We start from the raw sequence: 19,499 nt of genomic DNA, 5'->3' as shown, positions 1-19,499 counted from the left end.
GGATTTAAATTTCTTTAATGCCGTTATGAACAAGACATTGTAATTCCTGATTACACCCACTTGGTGTTTCACCAAGCAAGAAAAAAATGTCAAAGTGTAGTTTCACACTGCCACCCAGAGGTCAGAACTTAGTACTGCAGCATAGAGTTTTAGAGGCCAACAGCTGAGAAAGAGGCCCCTCAGCCCATCAATCCTGCAATGGTCAAAAACAAGCACTTAAGTATTCTTAATTTTCAGCACTTAGCCCAGAGTTTTGAAGGTCTTGGCATTGCAAATGCCCATCTAAGTACTTTTTAGATGTCCTGAAGGTTTCTGCTTCTACCATCCTTAGAGACAATGAGTTCCAAATGCCACCCACTCTCTAGGTGAAAAATATTTCCTCACATTCTGTCTAAACTTCCTGCCCTGACCATAAATTTAAGCCCCAGTCATTGATTCCTCCATCAGGAAAAAAAATTTACTTCCTGTCTGCCCTGTCTATGCCCCTCATAATTTTATACATCTCAGTTATCTTCCCCATCAGTCCCTTCTGCATCAAGGCAAACATCCCCAATCTATACAGATTCTTTGCATAACTAAAACTCACCAGCGAGGCAACATCCTGGTAAAACTCCTCTCCAATATAATTTCCCTCCTATAATGTGGATTCAGGAACTGCATACGATTCTCTAGCTGTGATCTAACCAATGTTTCTTCAGTTCCAGCATGACCTCTCTGCTCTTAAACTCTATGCCTCAGCTAATAAAGGCAAGTCTCCTGTATACATTCTTAACCACTTAGCCATGTCCTGCTACCTTAAGGGACTTGTAGACATGCGCACTAAGGTCTCTCTGACCCTCAGTTCTTTCCCAGGTTTTGCTGTTCATCGTGTGTTCCCTTGCCTAGTTTGTAAGTGCATCATCCCTCGCTTATCTAGATTGAATTCCATTTGCCACTGACCAGTCAGTCTATATCCTCCTGTAACATAAGGCTGTCCACCTCACTATTTACCACCCCACCAGTTTTCGCACCATCCATGATCAACCATACTGATCAACCCTCCTATATTCAAATCTAAATCATTTACGGATATCACAGTCAGCAGGAGCCCAACATTGATTCGGTGGAACCCCATTGGATACAGGCTTTCAGTCATGAAAAATCACTCAACCATAGTGTTGCCACTCAACCAATTCTGGAATCAGCCAAATTTCCTTGGATCCTAAAGGTTATCACTATCAATCTCCCATTCAGGACTTTATCAAAAGTCAAAAAGCAGCCTAACGTATTATCAAATATTATCCATTCTCAAGAATAAGGCATCATAGATGCAGAGACAAATACAAACCCAGCTGTTTTGAAATAACCGTAGGTTTGACGTAATAAAAAGAGAAGATGCTGGAAATATTTATCAGGTCAGGCAGCATCTTTCATCAGAATCTAACTATTCTCTCAGTACTTCCGTCACATCTGTTCTCATAATGTCACTTTTCACAGAGGTGACTAACATGATCTCATCTCTTCTCCCCAAAAAAACTAACCTGACAGAGCCTTAGCCTTCTCCTCTCACCCCTTCCCCTCTCACCCCTTCCCCTCATTCCCATATCGGTGATAGAGTTCCCCATGTCCTCACCTTCTACCCCACATTCAAAGGATCATCCTCCGCCATTTAAGCCACCTCAGCAGGATGCCACCTCCAACATCTCTTCGCCAACCCTCCCAAATTGTCAACATTCCATAGACTATTCCCTCCCCAACATCCTAATCCAATCCGCCATCGTTCTCAACATTCCTCACATGGGCTTTGGCATTGCAATCACAGAAGATGTATCACACCTTCCTCACTGTCCAATGTCCCAAACACACCTTCAAGATGAAGCAGCTGTTTACTTGTACTTCTTTCAAACTAGTCTACTAGATTTTCTGCTCATAATACAGCCTCCTTTACTTTAGTGAGAAGACTGACAGACTGGGTGGCTTTGAAGAACACCTGAACTCTGTCCATAGAAATGAACTTGACCTTCCAACTGTCTGCCACTTCAATACATATCCTTGCTCCCATGTTAATATTTCCATCCTGAGCCTGTTGCAGTGTTTCAACTAAGCTCAGTAAAGGTTATATTAATTTGTGTATGGAAGTGGAATGGCTGCGTATTTGGCTACCATTAAGAAAATTCTGCATGAGTATAACAGTTAATCATTGTCATAACTTAGGTGCCTGGATCCATCACTGTCTGAGGATGGCAGCCTGGAGTACACAAAGCAGCTGATCCTCAGTTGTTTACTCAACCTCTGTCAAAAGCTATCACCAGATGGTACAAGGATCAGCAAAGGTATGAAGAATGTAACAGTTTGTCTGAACAGTATGTTTGTTCTGCTATCATTGCATATTATTTCATATTGGTTTTAAGTGAATATGATGCAGAATCAAAACCATTTGCAATTACAAAGTGGACTTCTTTGCTTTTCTTAAAATAAAGTTTCTGTATGCAAATTTGAGATAGCATGAGAAAGATGAAAACAAAGTATAATGAGAACTGGTTATATTTGATCAGCTGGAAGCATGCCATCGTGATAGAGTCTTCAAACTGATATTTTGAAGAATCCACACGAGTATAGCTTCTGCTTACCTGCAATGTTTTCTAAAGGCCCCAGAGAATTTGGTTTTAAATTGGCAAGAAACTGTGATGTGTGAATACTGTAAAGCAGTTCTTTACACTTTACAGCTAAAGCAGCATGGCATATCAGCACAGGCATCTTGTTACCTTCCTTTTTCCCCCCAAATAGGACCACCCAACCTGTTCGGGTCATTGTCTTTCAGAGTTATCTGGAAGTCTTTAGTAAATTGCAGCATCTAGAATCGGCTCAACTTACTCAGGTCCCAACATTAAACCAATCTAGTTGGCCAATCCTCAACAGCATCCTGTGGTATTGAGGTTCTGGCAGGTCTCCCACAAAGGATTGACATCTGGTGTGAGTGTGTCATTTTGAAGCCAGTGAGCTTTTAAAAATACCATTCTTACCTGCTCCTTTGAGAACAGATAAATCTTGAGTGTCTCGCTAAATACTTGTGAATACTAAACATTACAAGCCTGTCCTTCATGGGGTGGTGAGCAGTACAAGTTACAGTACTTTTCAAGGTTAAGAAATAAATGTTTTAAAGAGGAGGAATATGAGGAGGTATACTTTGTGATAAGTACTGACCATACTTCATACAAGAATAGTGTTGTCAGCGTCCCTCTATCGACACAAGATGGTGGCCATGCAGCAAATCAAATCCATGGGGCTGGTATTGCTTCATATGATGCACTCTGTGCTAATGGTTGAGAAGACCAATTGTGAAAGGCAAGGTATACCACAAATGGCACTTAGGAAGTGTGGTGAATGATTGTTATGCATTGCTGTGTTTGGTGTTGGCACCTGTTGCTAAGCTGCTGTAGCCACTGATTGTCATGATGGCATGTGCCTGCCCACAGGTGGTGTAGACGTTTTCTTCTATCATCAGTTTGTGTCCCTCAAGGGCAAAAATCAGTTTTTCAGGCCTCATGTCATGCTTGTATGCATCCTTAAAGTGAAGATGTGGACATCCTGCTGGCTGTCTTATTCTAGCTACCTTGGCATACTGAAAATCTTTAGATATGCAGCTATTTTCCAATCCTGCAAGCATGCTCAAGCCAACAAAGTCACTTCTGCTTGATGAGTGTTAATGTAGTTGGGAGATTTGCCTTGGAGAGAGCTGCTGTATATGTGATTTTGTCCTTCCATAAGATTGTCCAGAATGTATTGCAAGTGAAGATGGAAGTTGAGTGTTTTATTTCTTGTAAATATTCTTGTTTCACAGCCATAAAACAAATGGCATGAACAAGGTCTCAGATACCAGAGTTTTGGTTCTAAGAATCGGCTTAATATTATTTCCATGCATGCTTTGAGTCTGCCAGGGTGGTATCTGATTTCCGTTTGCATGTATCATATTATTCATTAAATTGTCTGTCACAGTGGACCCAAGGTAGCAGAATTTGCTGACCACTTCCTGCAGTGTGTTATTTAGATTAAACAAGGGCAAAAATGTGAGACTATCTAAAAACCATGGTTTTCTTGATGCTTATAACATGAGTGACAATCATAGAAGATTAAGGTTAGGAGGTATTGATGTCCAAAGAGAGCTGGTTGTCCTTGTTAGTTGAAGCTAACATACAGGTGCAGGAGGCATTTAGGAATGGTATGTGGGTATTTATTGCAGGAAGGTTAGGGTACAGGAATGAAGAGGTCTTGCTGCAGCTGTATAGAGTCTTGGTGAGGCCACATGTGAAGTATCGTGTATAGTTTTAGTCTCCTTACCTAAGGAAGGATGTACCTGTGCAGTCTCACTCACTCGCACACACACAAACTCACACACTCTTCTTACAGAGCTCAACAGGATAGATGTAACAAAGGATGTCTCCCCTGGCTGTTGCATCTAGGACAAAGGACACACACTCAGCTTATGAAGAAAACTGTTTAGAACTGCAATAAAGAGAAATTTCTTCCCTCAGAAGCCGGTGAATCTTGGCAATGTCTACCCAAGATGATTGGAGCCTCAGTGATTGTATTCGAGAGTGAGACAGATAAATTTCTAGATATTAAAGACTTCAAGGGAAATGGTTTTGAGGTGGTGAGGTCTCCAAGTTGGTGCTGCAATTTGCAGTGTTCATAAGCTGTAGAGATGAGACATTAAGCCAGAATCCTGATGGCTAACCAACAGCAATTGTGTAATACCCATGCATGTATATCTGAGGTTTGCTTGTGATATCCTTTCTGTTAGAATGCGCTTTGAAGTTCACAGTTTTCCTGCTTCCTTTAAGATTTGCTAAGGACATTGTATTGAATAGAATGAGTGAGAAAATTGATAACCAAAAATTTTTTTACAATCTTTAAAATTTAATGAACTATAAACTTAATAGCACGTAAAATGTCTTAGTTTTATAGATACTTGTCATCATTTTAAAAGTGTGAAATGTTATTGATATTCAAACTTGAGCAGGTTGTTTCATTTTAATTTCAATATATAAAATTAAAAGAGAAAATGCAGGAGAAACTCAGCAGGTCTCTTAGCATCTGCTGAAGTTCTCCAGCATTTTCTATTTTTGTTTCAGATTTCCAGTATCCATAGTATTTTGCTTTTATGTGAGGCTTATTTTCAACTTTGGGTTCACAGATGTCCTTGATGAAGAGAAGTTTAACGTGGAGCTAATTGTTCAGTGTGTCAGAGGTTCTAATATGCCTCAGACTCATCATCATGCATTACTGCTCCTGGGTGCTGCTGCTGGATTTTTTCCTGTAAGTGCAACCTGTTACAATTGAGGAATTGGGAATATTTTCAAAGGTTTTTTGAATTGTTTTGGAAGATATTGTCTGTCAGCAAATTTCCTGTGATTCAGCTTATGTTGAATCAGGGTTTTTATAAGAGCTAAGTTCTCATGTTATGTTAAATAAATGCAACTTTCTTCTGAAGGATATTATGAGGGATACCGATTTACTAATTTTCATGACAGTTCTAGGTTCTGGGGTACGGAGACGGGGTCTTGGGATACAGCAGTATTACGAGATACACTGAGAGCATTTGGATGACGTGCATTCACAGTTTGGTGAATGTTGGAGAGGAAGGACATAGGGCCTTTATACTCTTTTCCTATATGCATCTCCAGCTTGTATGGATTTTAAAAGTACAGATGTCCACGATTAGATTCTCATGTAATTTTAGTTGCTTTCTCTATTCCTAAAGTATTTATACAGTCCACTTTCCAATTATAATTCCTGGCATTTTTGTCAAATACTAATGCATTAATCACTCAGTATTTGTGATGCTCCTTGACTATGTTTTGCCTCCTAACTTCATTGATCTTTTTGATTACTGCAGACTATACTTTGATTTTTGATTTGTTTCTGTTTGCATTTATTTTGTAGGACAAGGTTCTCCATAATATCATGCCGATTTTTACTTTCATGGGTGCTAATGTGATGCGACTGGATGATAGCTATAGTTTCCAGGTGATAAATAAGACAGTACAGACCGTAATCCCAGCACTTATTCAAGTAAGTCATGGTGAAGTTTTTTGTTTTGTTTTTATTGTGTGAAGAAAGAATTCTCCCGATGCTCTAGGGAGTAAAGATGGAGTTAGCTGTGGCTGTTGAAATCATCATTGGTATATCAACAATCTTCCTTCCGAAGGACAATCCTTTTGTGAAACAAGCTGTCAAAGGAAATAGTTACAGCCTGTCACTTAAAATCTTCATAATTAATCTTTGGATTATTTCTATTTATCCCAAATATGATCTCAGCAATGCCTAGTTTAGCTACTGCTAACAGATATTCATCAGAATTGTCAATTCAGCTAAAGTAGAAACTGAAGACACGGCCTATTAATGTTCACTATCCAAGCTTATTTACATAGCGTGCAAGAGTGTAGTTTAATAAACCCTCTGGCCCCTAACTACAGCTGACAGAGTCAGAGGAGTCAGGAGAAATCTGCAACAAATATTTGAATAGGTTGGATCTTTGCGCGCATCACTGAATTACAAAGTCTTGTTAGTTCATATACAGTACATTTATTTGTAGCTTGGCATATGAGAATTCATTGGGATGCAGGTATCTGCTTCTGGCAGTACTTTTGAGGAAGGTAGTTAATGTTTCATTTTCTTATTTTCTAGCTTCTAAGGAATTGTAGGGGTGCTGCAAAAAGTCAGCTGTACTAGTAATTCATAAAATTACCATTTATCTGCACAATCAAGACAAATTGGTTTTCATACACTAGCTTCATAACTGTATAAGCTTATATACAAAGTGGTGTGTTTATATAAAAAGAATGAATTGTATTTATGTAGCAATTTTCATGCTTTATAGCCAATGAGGAATATTTTGAAGTATTGTCACTTTTTTAAGATACAAAATGCAGTAACCAATATATGCACAACAAGATCTTGGCAAGCACCAATATGATAAAACCCAGATCATTTTTCATTTGTGATTTTGGTTAGGAGATAATTATTGGTGAGGATGGCATTTCATCTTTTATGTTTACATGAGAGGCCAGGTAGGACTTCAGTTTAATGATTTGTCTGGAAGCTGTCACCTCCAGCAGTTCCGGAGTTCTGAACTGGAGTTTCAGCTCGATTTTTGAGTTGTAAGTCCTACAATGGGGCTTGAATACTTGATAACCTTCTGACTTCAGAGACAGACTGCTCCCAGCCTAACCATGGCAAACACATGATAAACAGCCAGTCCTGTATGTATAATCATACAATACAAAAGGAGACTTCAGCTCATCATTCCTCTGCTGGCTCTTTAAAACAAGTATGTAATTAATGTAGGTTAAGGGGGAGATGGTGTCTTAGTTGTATTGCACTGGACTAGTAATCCCGAACCCCAGTCTAATATTGTGGGGCATGAGTTCAAACCGCGCCACTGCAAATGGTGAAATTTGGATTCGCTAAAAAGCTGTAAAAGAAAAGCTAGACTACCCATTGTTGATTGTTGTAAAAGTCCATTTGATTCACTAATCTCATCTGGGGAAGGAATTTGGTATCCTTACCTGGCCTGGCCTACATGTGATTGCCGATCCATCATAAATGCTTGGCTTTTAACTGCCCTCTGGACGTTAGGATAGGCTATGAAAGCTAGCCTGGCTGGCAATGCCCACATCTCAAAATTTCTTAAAAATACTTTTTCCGTATTTGTCCTGTATATTTTCCCATTTTGAGTGTATGTGCATATTATTACAGAGGAACATCAATTATCCAAAGGACCTGGGTGGGGGCTACTTCATTCTGTTAATCGAATGCCGGGTAACATGGTGTAGCCAAGCATCGGGAGCGTACGATCTTGTTCAGATAATCCAAATAAACGAATGCTGGATAATCGAGGTTCCTCTGTAGTTGAAAACTGTGTTGCTGGAAAAGCGCAGCAGGTCAGGCAGCATCCAAGGAGCAGGAGAATCGACGTTTTGGGCATAAGCCTTTCTTCAGGAATGACCTTCCTCATTCCTGAAGAAGGGCTGATGCCCGAAACATCAATTCTCCTGCTCCTTGGATGCTTCCTGACCTGCTGCGCTTTTCCAGCAACACAGTTTTCAGCTCTGATCTCCAGCATCTGCAGTCCTCACTTTCTCCTAGTTCCTCTGTAGTTGTCTTTTGAAAATTACCACTAGATCTGTATCCATCTCTTGTCATGAGATTATTTTTTTTTAAATGCTATCTCTTTAGGTTATTTTGACAATTTTCTTTTGAAATTTCATCTTTTTCAATAGGATTATTCTCTTTGAGTGTTATTAGAGTTTTAATTGTCAAAACCATGCTGTATGCCTCCAGTACAATTACCTTACAATTCCTGTATATTGACATTGGACTCTGTGTGTACTGTTGTGGTCCACTTTCTGATCTCTCTTTGGCTCCACAGTATCAGTGGAATATTATAATTGACCATCCCAAAATTTGGAAGGGAAGAATTTGCTTTGATGGCCAGACAACAGTGTCTGTTGTAAATAGGTCTGTATGATCACAGGATTGAGCTTAATTGCGGTGTCTTCTGCTGTTAGAAAGCTCATTGATAGTTACTGTTGTGTCAATATTGCGCATGTTGGTGAAGAACCAGAAAAGTAATTGGTACCTGTAGGACAACTTTCCCATAAGGAAATCAGTATCTTCAGGAAGGGAATTCGTGTAATAAGCTTTATGGCAACAAAGGCTTACAGATAAACTCATTAAGAAGCTGCCAGAGCTCCAGATACTTATTCAATGCCACTTAGGTGCTTTTTAACTACAAAATAGTAGTCTGTGGTGGCAATGCTTATAATTATGCATACTGTTGTCCTTACACTGGCAAGAATAATTTTTGTTGAGTAAAACTTGAAAAACTAGGAAATAGTATTGGAGATAGATGTAATATTTTTTGATTGGTTCTGCTGTAGAATAGTTATTGTTTATTGATGTGATGTATTTCTAGAACTTGTAGCCCTGTTGCCAACTCATGCAATGGTTATTCCAAACTGCAAGTGGTTGGAAGCAGTCCTTGAGATCATTTTATGTAGTGAATAAAATGTATATAAAAAAAACCTTCTGTTTATGTCGCAACTTCCAAGCTTTATAACCAATGAAGAACATTTTGAAGTATTGTCACTTTAGGAACCGCAGCAACCAATACATGCATAACAAACTCTTGTAAATACCAATCTGATAAAACCCAGATTATTTTTCATCTGTGATGTTGGTTAGGAGTGATCATTTAAAGATAGATCATTTAAGTTAAGGAATTTCACGGCATTACTGACTCCTATTTCACCGTTTTTTCCTGATAAAGATGGTAACATGATGTGTAATGTGTTGCTTATCTTAACAAGTATTGATTCCATGGGGTCAGTGGGTGGGGTGGCACTATTTTTAAAATCGGTTGATTAAAGGAAAAAGGCAAAGTTACAGATGGAGACTGAGTACCATCATTCACTGTGCTATAAATAAGCTTGTTTTCTTTTTGTGATTTTGGCTTCTTGGTTATATTTGTTTTTTTTTTGCAGGCTGATGATGAAGGTTCTGCAGAAACGAAGCAGAATGTGGAAAATGTTGTTACAAAAATCATCCATGTGTTTGTAGATGCTATGCCACATGTACCCGAGCATAGGAGAGTACCTATCCTTTCACAGCTCATCAACACCGTGAGTGCGGAACGCTTCCTTTGGACTCTCCTGTTGCTTCTTTTTGAGCAGCATGTGACCAAGGCTACTACTTCAGCAACCAACAATGAAAAGGTAAAGACCAGGTTTTTCAAAGTGGACAGCTAACTATCAGGAATTAGTCTGCACTTGAGTACTAAAGTATAGATAGCTTATCCTCCCATGGTCCTGAAACAGAAGGATTGAGTGACAAAGACGACATGAATCAAAAAGGTTTTCTAAACCAATTATCTTGTTTTCAGTACCTAAAATCCTACTTTATTGAAATATGGTTCCCTTATTGCTTATTGTACTATTTAAAGTATTTTGGAAAATGAAATGGTTATTCCAAATGCCAAAATGACACCTGCACACGTGCAGAGGTGGGCCACATTGTCAGCTAACCGCAACAGGCCACAGACTGAATCTGGGCATGCATCATTGGTGTCGTCGCATTCCAAATGCAGTGACATCAGTGCCTGAGTGTGCATGGACTGCACCTAACTGCTAGCACAGGAAGGATTGGGAAGGAGATTGCGGGCGAGAAGTTGGCGTTGAGGCAGACCTCTCCTCCCCAGTGTAGTGCCTCTCTGATGCCTGCCCATCATTCACTGTGGTGAAGGACAGTGCTGGTGATGGACAGTCACTTGTCAGATCAACAATTGGTGAGATTTTGCCCAGGCAGAGGGAGCAGCTGGACAAGGCTGCAAACACCAGAAAATATCTTCAAACAGAAAACACAGTTGAGGTTCCTGGTAACTGCCACTTTGTCCCTTTGTGTTCCTACACCTAATGTGGTATAATTTCTCTGGATTTGAGTCTCTATAATGAATAGTTTAGCAGATAAATTGGAAGTGGAAATTAAAGCAGGATCATATAAGGATGAGATGCTTAAAATGATTACTGAAGAAACAAAAGAACACGAAAGTAGTATTTAAAAAGCTTGAACTTTAGATAGATAAGGAAATCGGACAACATGGCTTAGCCAAAGAAAAGTTTAGAGAAAAATGTGACAGTAGCTCAGAGGATGATTCTGATTTCAATGCTGGGTTTGATTTAACTGTGCATCCTTCCTTCGCTGACTTAGGATCGAGTTGGCAGATATTTCACCTCGTTTGAACAGTTTGATCGGCAGTGGAGTGGTCAAAAAGATACAGATTTACATTTACGTTTAATTTACATTTCCCTGTTTTGACAGGTACAGCTATGAATGTAAACATTGTCAGAAGAACTGACTGCAGATGATGAAACCATTGAAACAAAAAGTAATATTTAATGTTGATGAGTTTGTCTGTGAAGTTTATCAATTAAAATTTCAGACTAAAGAAAGGAACTTAATTGTGAGAAATTTGCAAATGGAAATTTGAAAATCTGGTTTCATGGCAACTTGTAATTAATAACTCTTTGTTTCTGTACTTTTGTTTAATACATTCATGGGCTTAGGGGCAGCACTTGCTGGACCAATATTTTTTGCCCATCTCTTAAGTGCCTTTAAGGTGGTGGTGACCTGCTTTCTTGAACTGCTGAAGTCAATGTAATGTAGGTAGACCGACAATGCTATTAGGGAGGGAGTTGGAGGATTTTGATCCAGGGACCCTGAAGGAATCGTGACTTGGAGGGGAACTTGCTGGTGGTGGTGTTTCCGAATTTCTGGTGCTGTTGTCCTTTTAGATGGTAGTAGTCATGTGTTTGGAAGATGCTGCCTAAGGAACCTTGGTGAATTTTTGCAGTGCATTATATAGATCACACTCGCTGCAGTTCCTGAATGTCAATGATGGTAGGAATGATTATTTGTGGATGGACTGCAAATCAAGCAGCTGTACAGAACAGACAATATTACAACTTTACACAATGCAGTGGGATTTCAAGTGATTTCCCCATGGATTTTAACAGTCATATTGGCAGATATTAGAGAGTGGTGCATGAAAATTAAGCCTGTCATTAAAAGGCTTTACTTGCCCAAAGTTAAAAAATTAATTTCAAGAAGCATCATTGAACTCTCCTCCTCCCACTTTCTCTGCCCCCGATAGTTCCAAATTGTATTTCTGTTTTCTGAAATAATCATTTATGAATTAGATTTTACTTTGCATTCCAACAAAGTTCTGTATTTTTTTTCTCCTACTGACAGGAAGCTGCTGTAGAAAGAGATGTTGAGTTTTGGATTGCTGTTTGCTGCGAGTTCAGTGCTCAGGAGCAGCTACAGAGCTTCATCAATATTTTGCGTTACTTAGCAAAGCTCCCAGAAGAAAAGGAAGACAGTAAGTACACGATAGATGTCATTACTTCATGTGGTGCTTTTTGTATCAGATCAATAAAAAGGGGCATTTAAATAGGAAAGAGTAAATGTATTTCCCAGACCGGAACGTTCAAAATGCTGCTGTTCTGTCCCCCCAAACATTTCAGTATTATATCTACATTACTTATCGAAACAAAATGTTCACTGAGGGAACTCATTTGATTTTAAAGCACTATTTATATTCGTCCTGTTTATTAATCTTCAGACTTTATCTCAGAAGCCTGGGTGTGAATATTCATGAGAATTCTCATATTTATCTGCTGTAACCTCATTAAAAACACTGCAGGTACCCTGCAAAATAGCATTTTTCCTGCTATTTCCATGGCTGTTCCACTGATATTATAGTGGACAAGCAAAAAAATATTGAGCAAAGTTCACCCAGTCAGTTTAAGCTGGATTCAATTGATATGTCAGATTGCTTCACTGGTTAAAAAAAGAAGTGTAGATAATTTTATTTAGGGTAAAGTTAATTTGGCACTTTTAGTATATTTTCAAACTTAAGGACATGAAGGATATAGAATGTAGGGAAATAGATGGTGACAGCTTGAAAAATGTCCATATTGCAGAGGAGGAATTGCTGGATGTTTTGAAATGCATAAAAGTGGATAAATCCCCAGGACCTGATCAGGTGTATCCTAGAACTCTGTGGGAAGCGATTGATAGTCATAGGTGAGGTGCCGGAAGATTGGAGGTTGGCTAATGTAGTGCTACTATCTAAGAAAGGTGGTAAGGACAAGCCAGGAAACTACAGAACCCGCGAGCCTGATGTCAGTGGTGGGCAAGTTGTTGGAGGGAATCCTGAGGAACGGGGTATATATGTATTTGGGAAGACACGGACTGATTAAGGATAGTCGACATGGCTGTGTGCATGGGAAATCATGTCTCACAAACTTGATTGAGTTTTTTGAAGAAGTAACAAGAGGATTGATGAGGGCACAGCGGTAGACATGATTTATATGGACTTCAATAAGGCTTTCGACAAGGTTCCCCATGGGAGATTGATTAGCAAGGTGAGATCTCATGGAATACAGGGAGAACAAGCCATTTGGATACAGAACTGGCTCAAAAGTAGAAGACAGAGGGTGGTGGTGGAGGGTTGTTTTTCAGACTGTAGGCCTGTGACCAGTGGAATGCCACAAGGATTGGTGCTGGGTCCGCTACATTTCATCATTTATATAAATGATTTGGATGTGAGCGTACAGTTAGTAAGCTTGCAGATGACACCAAAATTGGAGGTGCAGTGGACAGCGAAGAACGTTCCCTCAGATTACAATGGGATCTTGATCAGATGAGCCAATGGGCTGAGAAGTGGCAGATGGAGTTTAATTTAGATAAATGCAAGGTGCTGCATTTTGGGAAAGCAAATCTTAGCAGTACTTATACACTTAATGGTAAGCTCCTCTAGTGGAAGGAACCTTGGAGTGCAGGTTCATAGCTCCTTGAAAGTGGAGCTACATGTAGATAGGTTAGTGAAGAAGACGTTTGGTATGCTTTCTTTTATTGGTCAGAGTATTGAGTACAGGAGTTGGGAGGTCATGTTGCGGCTGTACAGGACATTGGTTAGGCCACTTTTGGAACATTGTGTGCAATTCTGGTCTCCTTCCTATCAGAAGGATGTCGTGAAACTTGAAAGGGTTCAGAAAAGATTTACAAGGATATTGCCAGGGTTGGAGAATTTGAGCTAGAGGGAGAGGCTGAACAGGCTGGGGCTGTTTTCCCTGGAGCGTGAGAGGCTATGGGGTGACCTTATAAAAGTTTATAAAATCATGAGGGGCATGGATAGCATAAATAGACAAGGTCTTTTGCCTGGGGTAGGTGAGTCCAGAACTTGAGGGCATAGGTTTAAATTGAGACTGGAAAGGTATAAAAGACACCTAAGGGGCAATGTTTTCATGCAGAGGGTGGCTTGTGTGTGGAATGGGCTGCCAGAGGAAGTGGTGGAGGCTGGTACAATTGCAGCATTTAAAAGGGTGGGTATATGAACAGGAACGGTTTGGAGGGATATGGGCCAAGTGCTGGCAGGTGGGACTAGATTGGGTGGGGATATCTGGTCAGCATGGACAGGTTGGACCGAAGGGTCTGTTTCCGTGCTGTACATCTCTGTGACTCTAAAGAATGACATAAGTGGAGGAACTAATGTGGCTATGATTGGTGCAGTGATCTTTATTGCCCAAGTTTTTTTTTCATCAACCTTTCATCAACAGTGTTTTTAAAAGCTTCCTGAGAACCTTGGGACTCTGCTTAACTTGTTTCCTTTTGCATGTTAATATTATCAGGAATGTAGGGGGAGCCCACAGGGGCTGAGAGATACATGGAAGGGGGTGGGGCTGGGGGAGGGTGGCTGGGAATGCAATAGGTAGATGAAGTGGGGGGGTGATAGTGGTTGGTCAGAGAGGAGGGTGGAGCAGATAATTGGGAAGGAAGATGGACAGGTAGGACAGTTCAAGGGGGTGGTGCCGAGTTGGAGGATTGGATCTGGGATAAGGCAGGAGGGGGGGAGACGAGGAAACTGGTGAAGTTGACATTGATCCTGTGTGGTTGGAGGGTCCCAAGGCAGAAGATGAGGTATTTTTCCTCTAGGCGTCGGGTGGCTAGCGTTTGGCGGTGGAGGTGGCCCAGGACTTGCAGAGTGGGAGGGGGAGTTGCAGTGTTCTGCAGCTGGGTGGTGGGGTTGTTTAGTGCGTGTCCCAGAGATGTTCTCTGAAACGTTCTGCAAGTTGGCGTCCTGTAGAGGAGACCACATTGGAAGCAATGGACACAGTAGATGACATGAGTGAAGGTGCAGGAAAATCTCTGTAGGATGTGGAAGGATCCTTTGGGCCTTTGGATGGAGATGTGGGCACAGGTTTTTACACCTCTTGTGATGGCAAGGGAGGGTGCTAGGAGTGGAGGGTGTGTTGGTGGGGAACGTAGACTTAACAAGGGAGTCGCGGAGGGAATGGTCTCTGTGGAACACAAATAGGAGAGGGAAGGGAAATATATCAGTAGTGGTGGGGTCTGTTTGTAGGTGGTGGAAATGGTGGAGGATGATGCGTTGCACCATTCCTGATGAAGGGCTCCTGCCCACAACGTCGATTCTCCTGCTCCTCGGATGCTGCCTGACCTGCTGTGCTTTTCCAGCACCACTCTAATCTTGACTCTACTCATTCTTTGTTAACACATACCATTAATAACATAATACCATTTGTTATTATTGCAAATTCATTTCTTGAATGTACTTCCTTTAAAAGAAGCTGAAGGACAGAGAAAAATGAGGACAAAGGGAAGTAAAGCAAGAAACCAGAGTGAAGAGGAACCACTGTTCAACATAGACATGCACACAGCCAAACAGCTACGGCATTTCAAATTTCTTTCTGTCTCATTCATGGCTCAGATTCTTGCCTCCAACAGCTTTGTTGGAAAGGTAATTTTGCTTTGTTTGTATACATTTAATTATTTGTACCCAAAGGTTTATGCATCATTGAATATTTTGGTACTTGATACTGAAAAAGCTTTCCTCCTCTAGTATTAGACATCTGATTATTTCTTACTTCTTCAGTGGAATGGAACAGTGTTATCCATTGACATATTATACAGTGGACATCCACCAAATACTGTCGATTCAAATAAATATCGCAAATACTTCCGGTCCATAGCAAAGTCTGTTACTCTTAACGCGTGTATTTTCTTTTACAACAATTGCCAAAAATAATAAGTCAGTTATTAAAAAGGATATAGGAGCACTGGAGAAAGTGCAGTGAAAATTTACTTGATATGAAATGCATGGGTATATATATCAGGAACAAGTTGACAATTGGGCCTATTTCCTGTTGAAAAACACCCGGGGTGACCTAATACAGATCTTTAGAATTATGAAAGGTTTTGAAAAATTGGGGGTTCAGAGAGAATATTTCCACTTGTGAATAAGAGGATAGCTAGTAGTCGTCATCAAAAATCACCAAGAAATTAATTGTGGAATTCAGAAGAAACCACATGGTCCAAAAAGAGGTGAGGATGTGAAACTTGTTGTTACAGCCCGTGGTTTGAAGCGAATAGTATTGGTACATTTAAAGGGAAGCTAGACAAACATATGAACTAGAAAGGGAGGCAGGGTTACATTGGTGGATTGAGATGAGAAAAGACAGAAACATAAACAGTTGGTGGATAGCACAAAACTTGAATATTACTGAGAAAAAGAGAGATGCTGTCAAAGATTTTCATCTGGTACTCATCAAGACAGGTGTAAGAAAGGGAGCAACCATCATTATTACATGAGAAAATGGTGCTGGTTGGTTGGCAAGTCAATTCTTTTGCAGTGGCCCTGAACTTCATTTACCTCGTTACTCAGTTGTGTGTTAGGGGGAAACATCTTTTTGTTTTGATGGCAGCATCCTATTAATGGAAAAAAACATTCATGTTGCCACAGCATGACATGGCTAGCTCTAACTGTTGCTCAAAGTTTTGAGATACTTTCCTTTCCAAGGTGATTTGAGTGATAGTGAGCAATGTTGAAATCTAAATGTAGACTTAAGCCCATTCATTAGTTTGCAGAATACACAACTGAATGATACCAGATATGGTGTGAATTACTATGAAATGCTAAGGTTGTCAGTGGGTCTCTCAATGTCACATTGTTCTTTCTCATGCAGTATAAGTTATTGCTCCCTTTCAAATTTGCTATTATTCCACCGACCCTGAGGAAAACCTTCAACAGCATAATTTTTTTCTTCAACAGTACCAGAATAGTCCTTGATGTGGACCGGTTGGGTCCAGTGGCTTGTTTCTGTGCCATGTTTCCTATGTAATCCCATATTGCCCATTCCGAGTTCTACTACAATGTGTCAGTCCACCATCTACTTAAATAAGAGCAATTTTGTTTTTTGCATTACTTACTACAGTATATTTTCAAGCTAATTCCCCTGACTGAACAATTTATTTGGGAGTTTCAAATGTCTAGTTAGCAACAAATTTAATTTCTAATGAGAACAATCTGAAATTGCTTCATGTGTGTAATGATTAAAAATAATTTAAAATGTCACTTGTAGAGGTCTCGATAATTTATTTAGAGATTATGATGATTTTAAAAAAAACTTTTGACAGATAATATGCTTGTCTAGCATAGAAACATTGTCAGAGGGCTTTGGCTGTGGAAGAAATATATATTTTTTAAAGTGTTGGCTCAAACCAAATAAATGTTTAAATAAATGATCATCAACTTGTGAAGAGGAAAATAGAGTTAATGTTACATTGACAGCCTGAGTATTTCTAGCATTTCTTATTGTTTCAGTGATCCCATAGATCACTGGAATGCATTAATTTACGATAGGTTGCACCTCTATTATCCAGCAGCCTCGGGATCTAGACTTTGCCAGGAGGGGAGTGTTGCCCGGCCATTGGAAGGTCATGTGTCCAATATAATCCCCATAATCTTGACCTGTGCAGTCCCTTCGCTTCTGGCATTTCCAAAGAGGATGAGGTGTTGGTATTAAAGAAAGACAACTTTAAGGAAGGGTTTCAGAATACCAGCACCTCATAGTGGAGTTCTGAGAGTGTCAGTGGGGAAGAAGATCGCACCAGGATACTACCGAGTAAACCCAGTCTGTAACTAGCAGTAAACCTTGTCAGTAATTAACAACTATTTCCTCTAACTAGCAATAAACTACTTGTTACTGAGTTCTAACTTTTTACTACGAATTTCAAAATCACCCTATAAAGAATGAGACTTAGAAGGTGTCTTAAACCAGAAGAAATGTGGTTCCAGACTAATATGTGCTGGATAAAGGAGGTACAACTTGTAATCCTGAACAAAAAGTGCTGCCAATGTGATCTATTTTTAATTTTTTTTTGTTCATTATCACTCTTCTTTACTTGCATTCTTATGATAATAGAGTCATAGAGATGGACAGTACAGAAACAGACCCTTTGGTCCAATTCGTCCGTGTTGACCAGATACCAGCACCTCATAGGTGGACGGCACGGTGGTACAGTGGTTTGCACTGCTGCCTCACAGCGCCAGAGACCCGGGTTCAATTCCCACCTCAGGCGACTGACTGTGTGGAGTTTGCACATTCTCCCTGTGTCTGCGTGGGTTTCCTCCAGGTGCTCCGGTTTCCTCCCACAGTCCAAAAATGTGCAGGTTAGGTGAATTGGCCATGCTAAAATAGCCCGTAGTGTTAGGGTAAATGTAGGGGAATGGGTCTGGGTGGGTGCGCTTCGGCGGGTCAGTGTGGACTTGTTGGGCTGAAGGGCCTGTTTCCACACTGTAAGTAATCAAATCTAATCTAATATCCTAAATTAATCTAGTCCCATTTGCCAGCATTTGGCCCATATCCCTCTAAATCCTTCTAATTCATATATCCATCCAATTACCTATTAAATGTTGTACTTGTACCAGCCTCTGCCACTTCCTCTGGCAGCTCATTCCAAACATGCACCATCCTCTGTGCGTGAAAAAGTCACCTCTTAGGTCCCTGTTAAATCTGTCCCCTCTCATCTTAAACCCTGTAATGATTTAATAATGGTTTATCCTTTGTGTTGTCAGATTAAATCAAACCATGTTTCTTCCATTTGAATTTGCTAATTACAGTCATTTTAATGGGTATTAAAAGGAGGTCTTGTTAGCTCGATGAGAGAGAATGTAATAGATAAACTTGGAGTGCTATGTGAAGAGGTGATTAAACTGAAGGAGGCACATGTGGAATATAAACGTTAACACAGACGTATGGGCCAAGAAAATCAGTGTTGAGAGTTCTTTACACCGTGCTGCAAGATGGTTTTATAAAATAGCTCCTGTTAAATATTAACTGTGCTCACTGAGTTTCTTGCTTTTATATTAGGTTGCAGACTGTGATAATTCTGAAGAAGAAGTTTTGCAGAAGCTTGAACAAAGGTAACCATTCATCTGTTGTGTTGTATATGATTGTTATAAATCTTTTGTCTGGTTTAGATGTTGACTGGGGTTCAGCTCTGCTGTCCCTCCTATTGACAGTCTCTATGTCTGACATTCAGAATCCTGTTGTATTGTCCAATATCTAGTCATTCATCAGTGTCAATAAGTGTAGGGACAGAAGTACTTGCTTGTAATCTGAACTGGTTATCATGTATTTCTTAGGTCTCCTCCCTGGTACTGCTCAAATATCTCAGTGATACAAATTGTTAAAATGTTATTTTATAAGTAAATATGATCATCTGACTGTTTAGCTTCAGATCCTCATGAATAAGGAAAATAATGAACCATATAGTCCTACCTGGGTAAGCAGTCTGACTACTGTTTGCTTTTTGCTGGTCCTAATTTTGTAACTTAGTCAGTGCTGGTTTTATAATAAATGACCTGAGTGTTTCTCTCAATAGATCATGTTAATTGGCTGATCAGAGAAATAGATATTCCTCTTTTTTTTTGTTACATCTGACATCATGAAGTGAGGGGCTGTCTCTCCAACTTTCCCATTGAATAATTTGCCAGAAGGTCCATCAATGATAGTGTCTACACATATGCAGAATACAAAGCAGGACTCAAATTATTAAGCCATCCCAACAGACATAGATGTTTGTAGAAAACTTGAAGC

At 39.9% G+C, this 19,499-nt stretch overlaps 1 protein-coding gene across 2 annotated transcripts in view; it reads left to right on the top strand.

The window, feature by feature from the left end:
• Window positions 1–19,499, top strand: part of heatr1 (HEAT repeat containing 1) — an 89,650-nt gene that overhangs the window by 51,265 nt on the left and 18,886 nt on the right. For both annotated transcript variants that reach the window (XM_072580561.1, XM_072580560.1), the window contains exons 27-33: window positions 2,194–2,312; window positions 5,174–5,295; window positions 5,923–6,051; window positions 9,525–9,755; window positions 11,788–11,917; window positions 15,186–15,358; window positions 18,771–18,823. In XM_072580561.1, coding sequence (XP_072436662.1) covers window positions 2,194–2,312; window positions 5,174–5,295; window positions 5,923–6,051; window positions 9,525–9,755; window positions 11,788–11,917; window positions 15,186–15,358; window positions 18,771–18,823 — 957 coding nt within the window. The remainder of the gene's footprint in view (window positions 1–2,193; window positions 2,313–5,173; window positions 5,296–5,922; window positions 6,052–9,524; window positions 9,756–11,787; window positions 11,918–15,185; window positions 15,359–18,770; window positions 18,824–19,499) is intronic.

Source organism: Chiloscyllium punctatum, chromosome 11 (assembly GCF_047496795.1).
Source record: "Chiloscyllium punctatum isolate Juve2018m chromosome 11, sChiPun1.3, whole genome shotgun sequence".
In the NCBI taxonomy this organism is placed as follows: domain Eukaryota; kingdom Metazoa; phylum Chordata; class Chondrichthyes; order Orectolobiformes; family Hemiscylliidae; genus Chiloscyllium; species Chiloscyllium punctatum.
The sequence above is the reverse complement of the archived record's forward strand: the minus strand, read 5'-3'. Positions and strand labels throughout refer to the sequence as shown.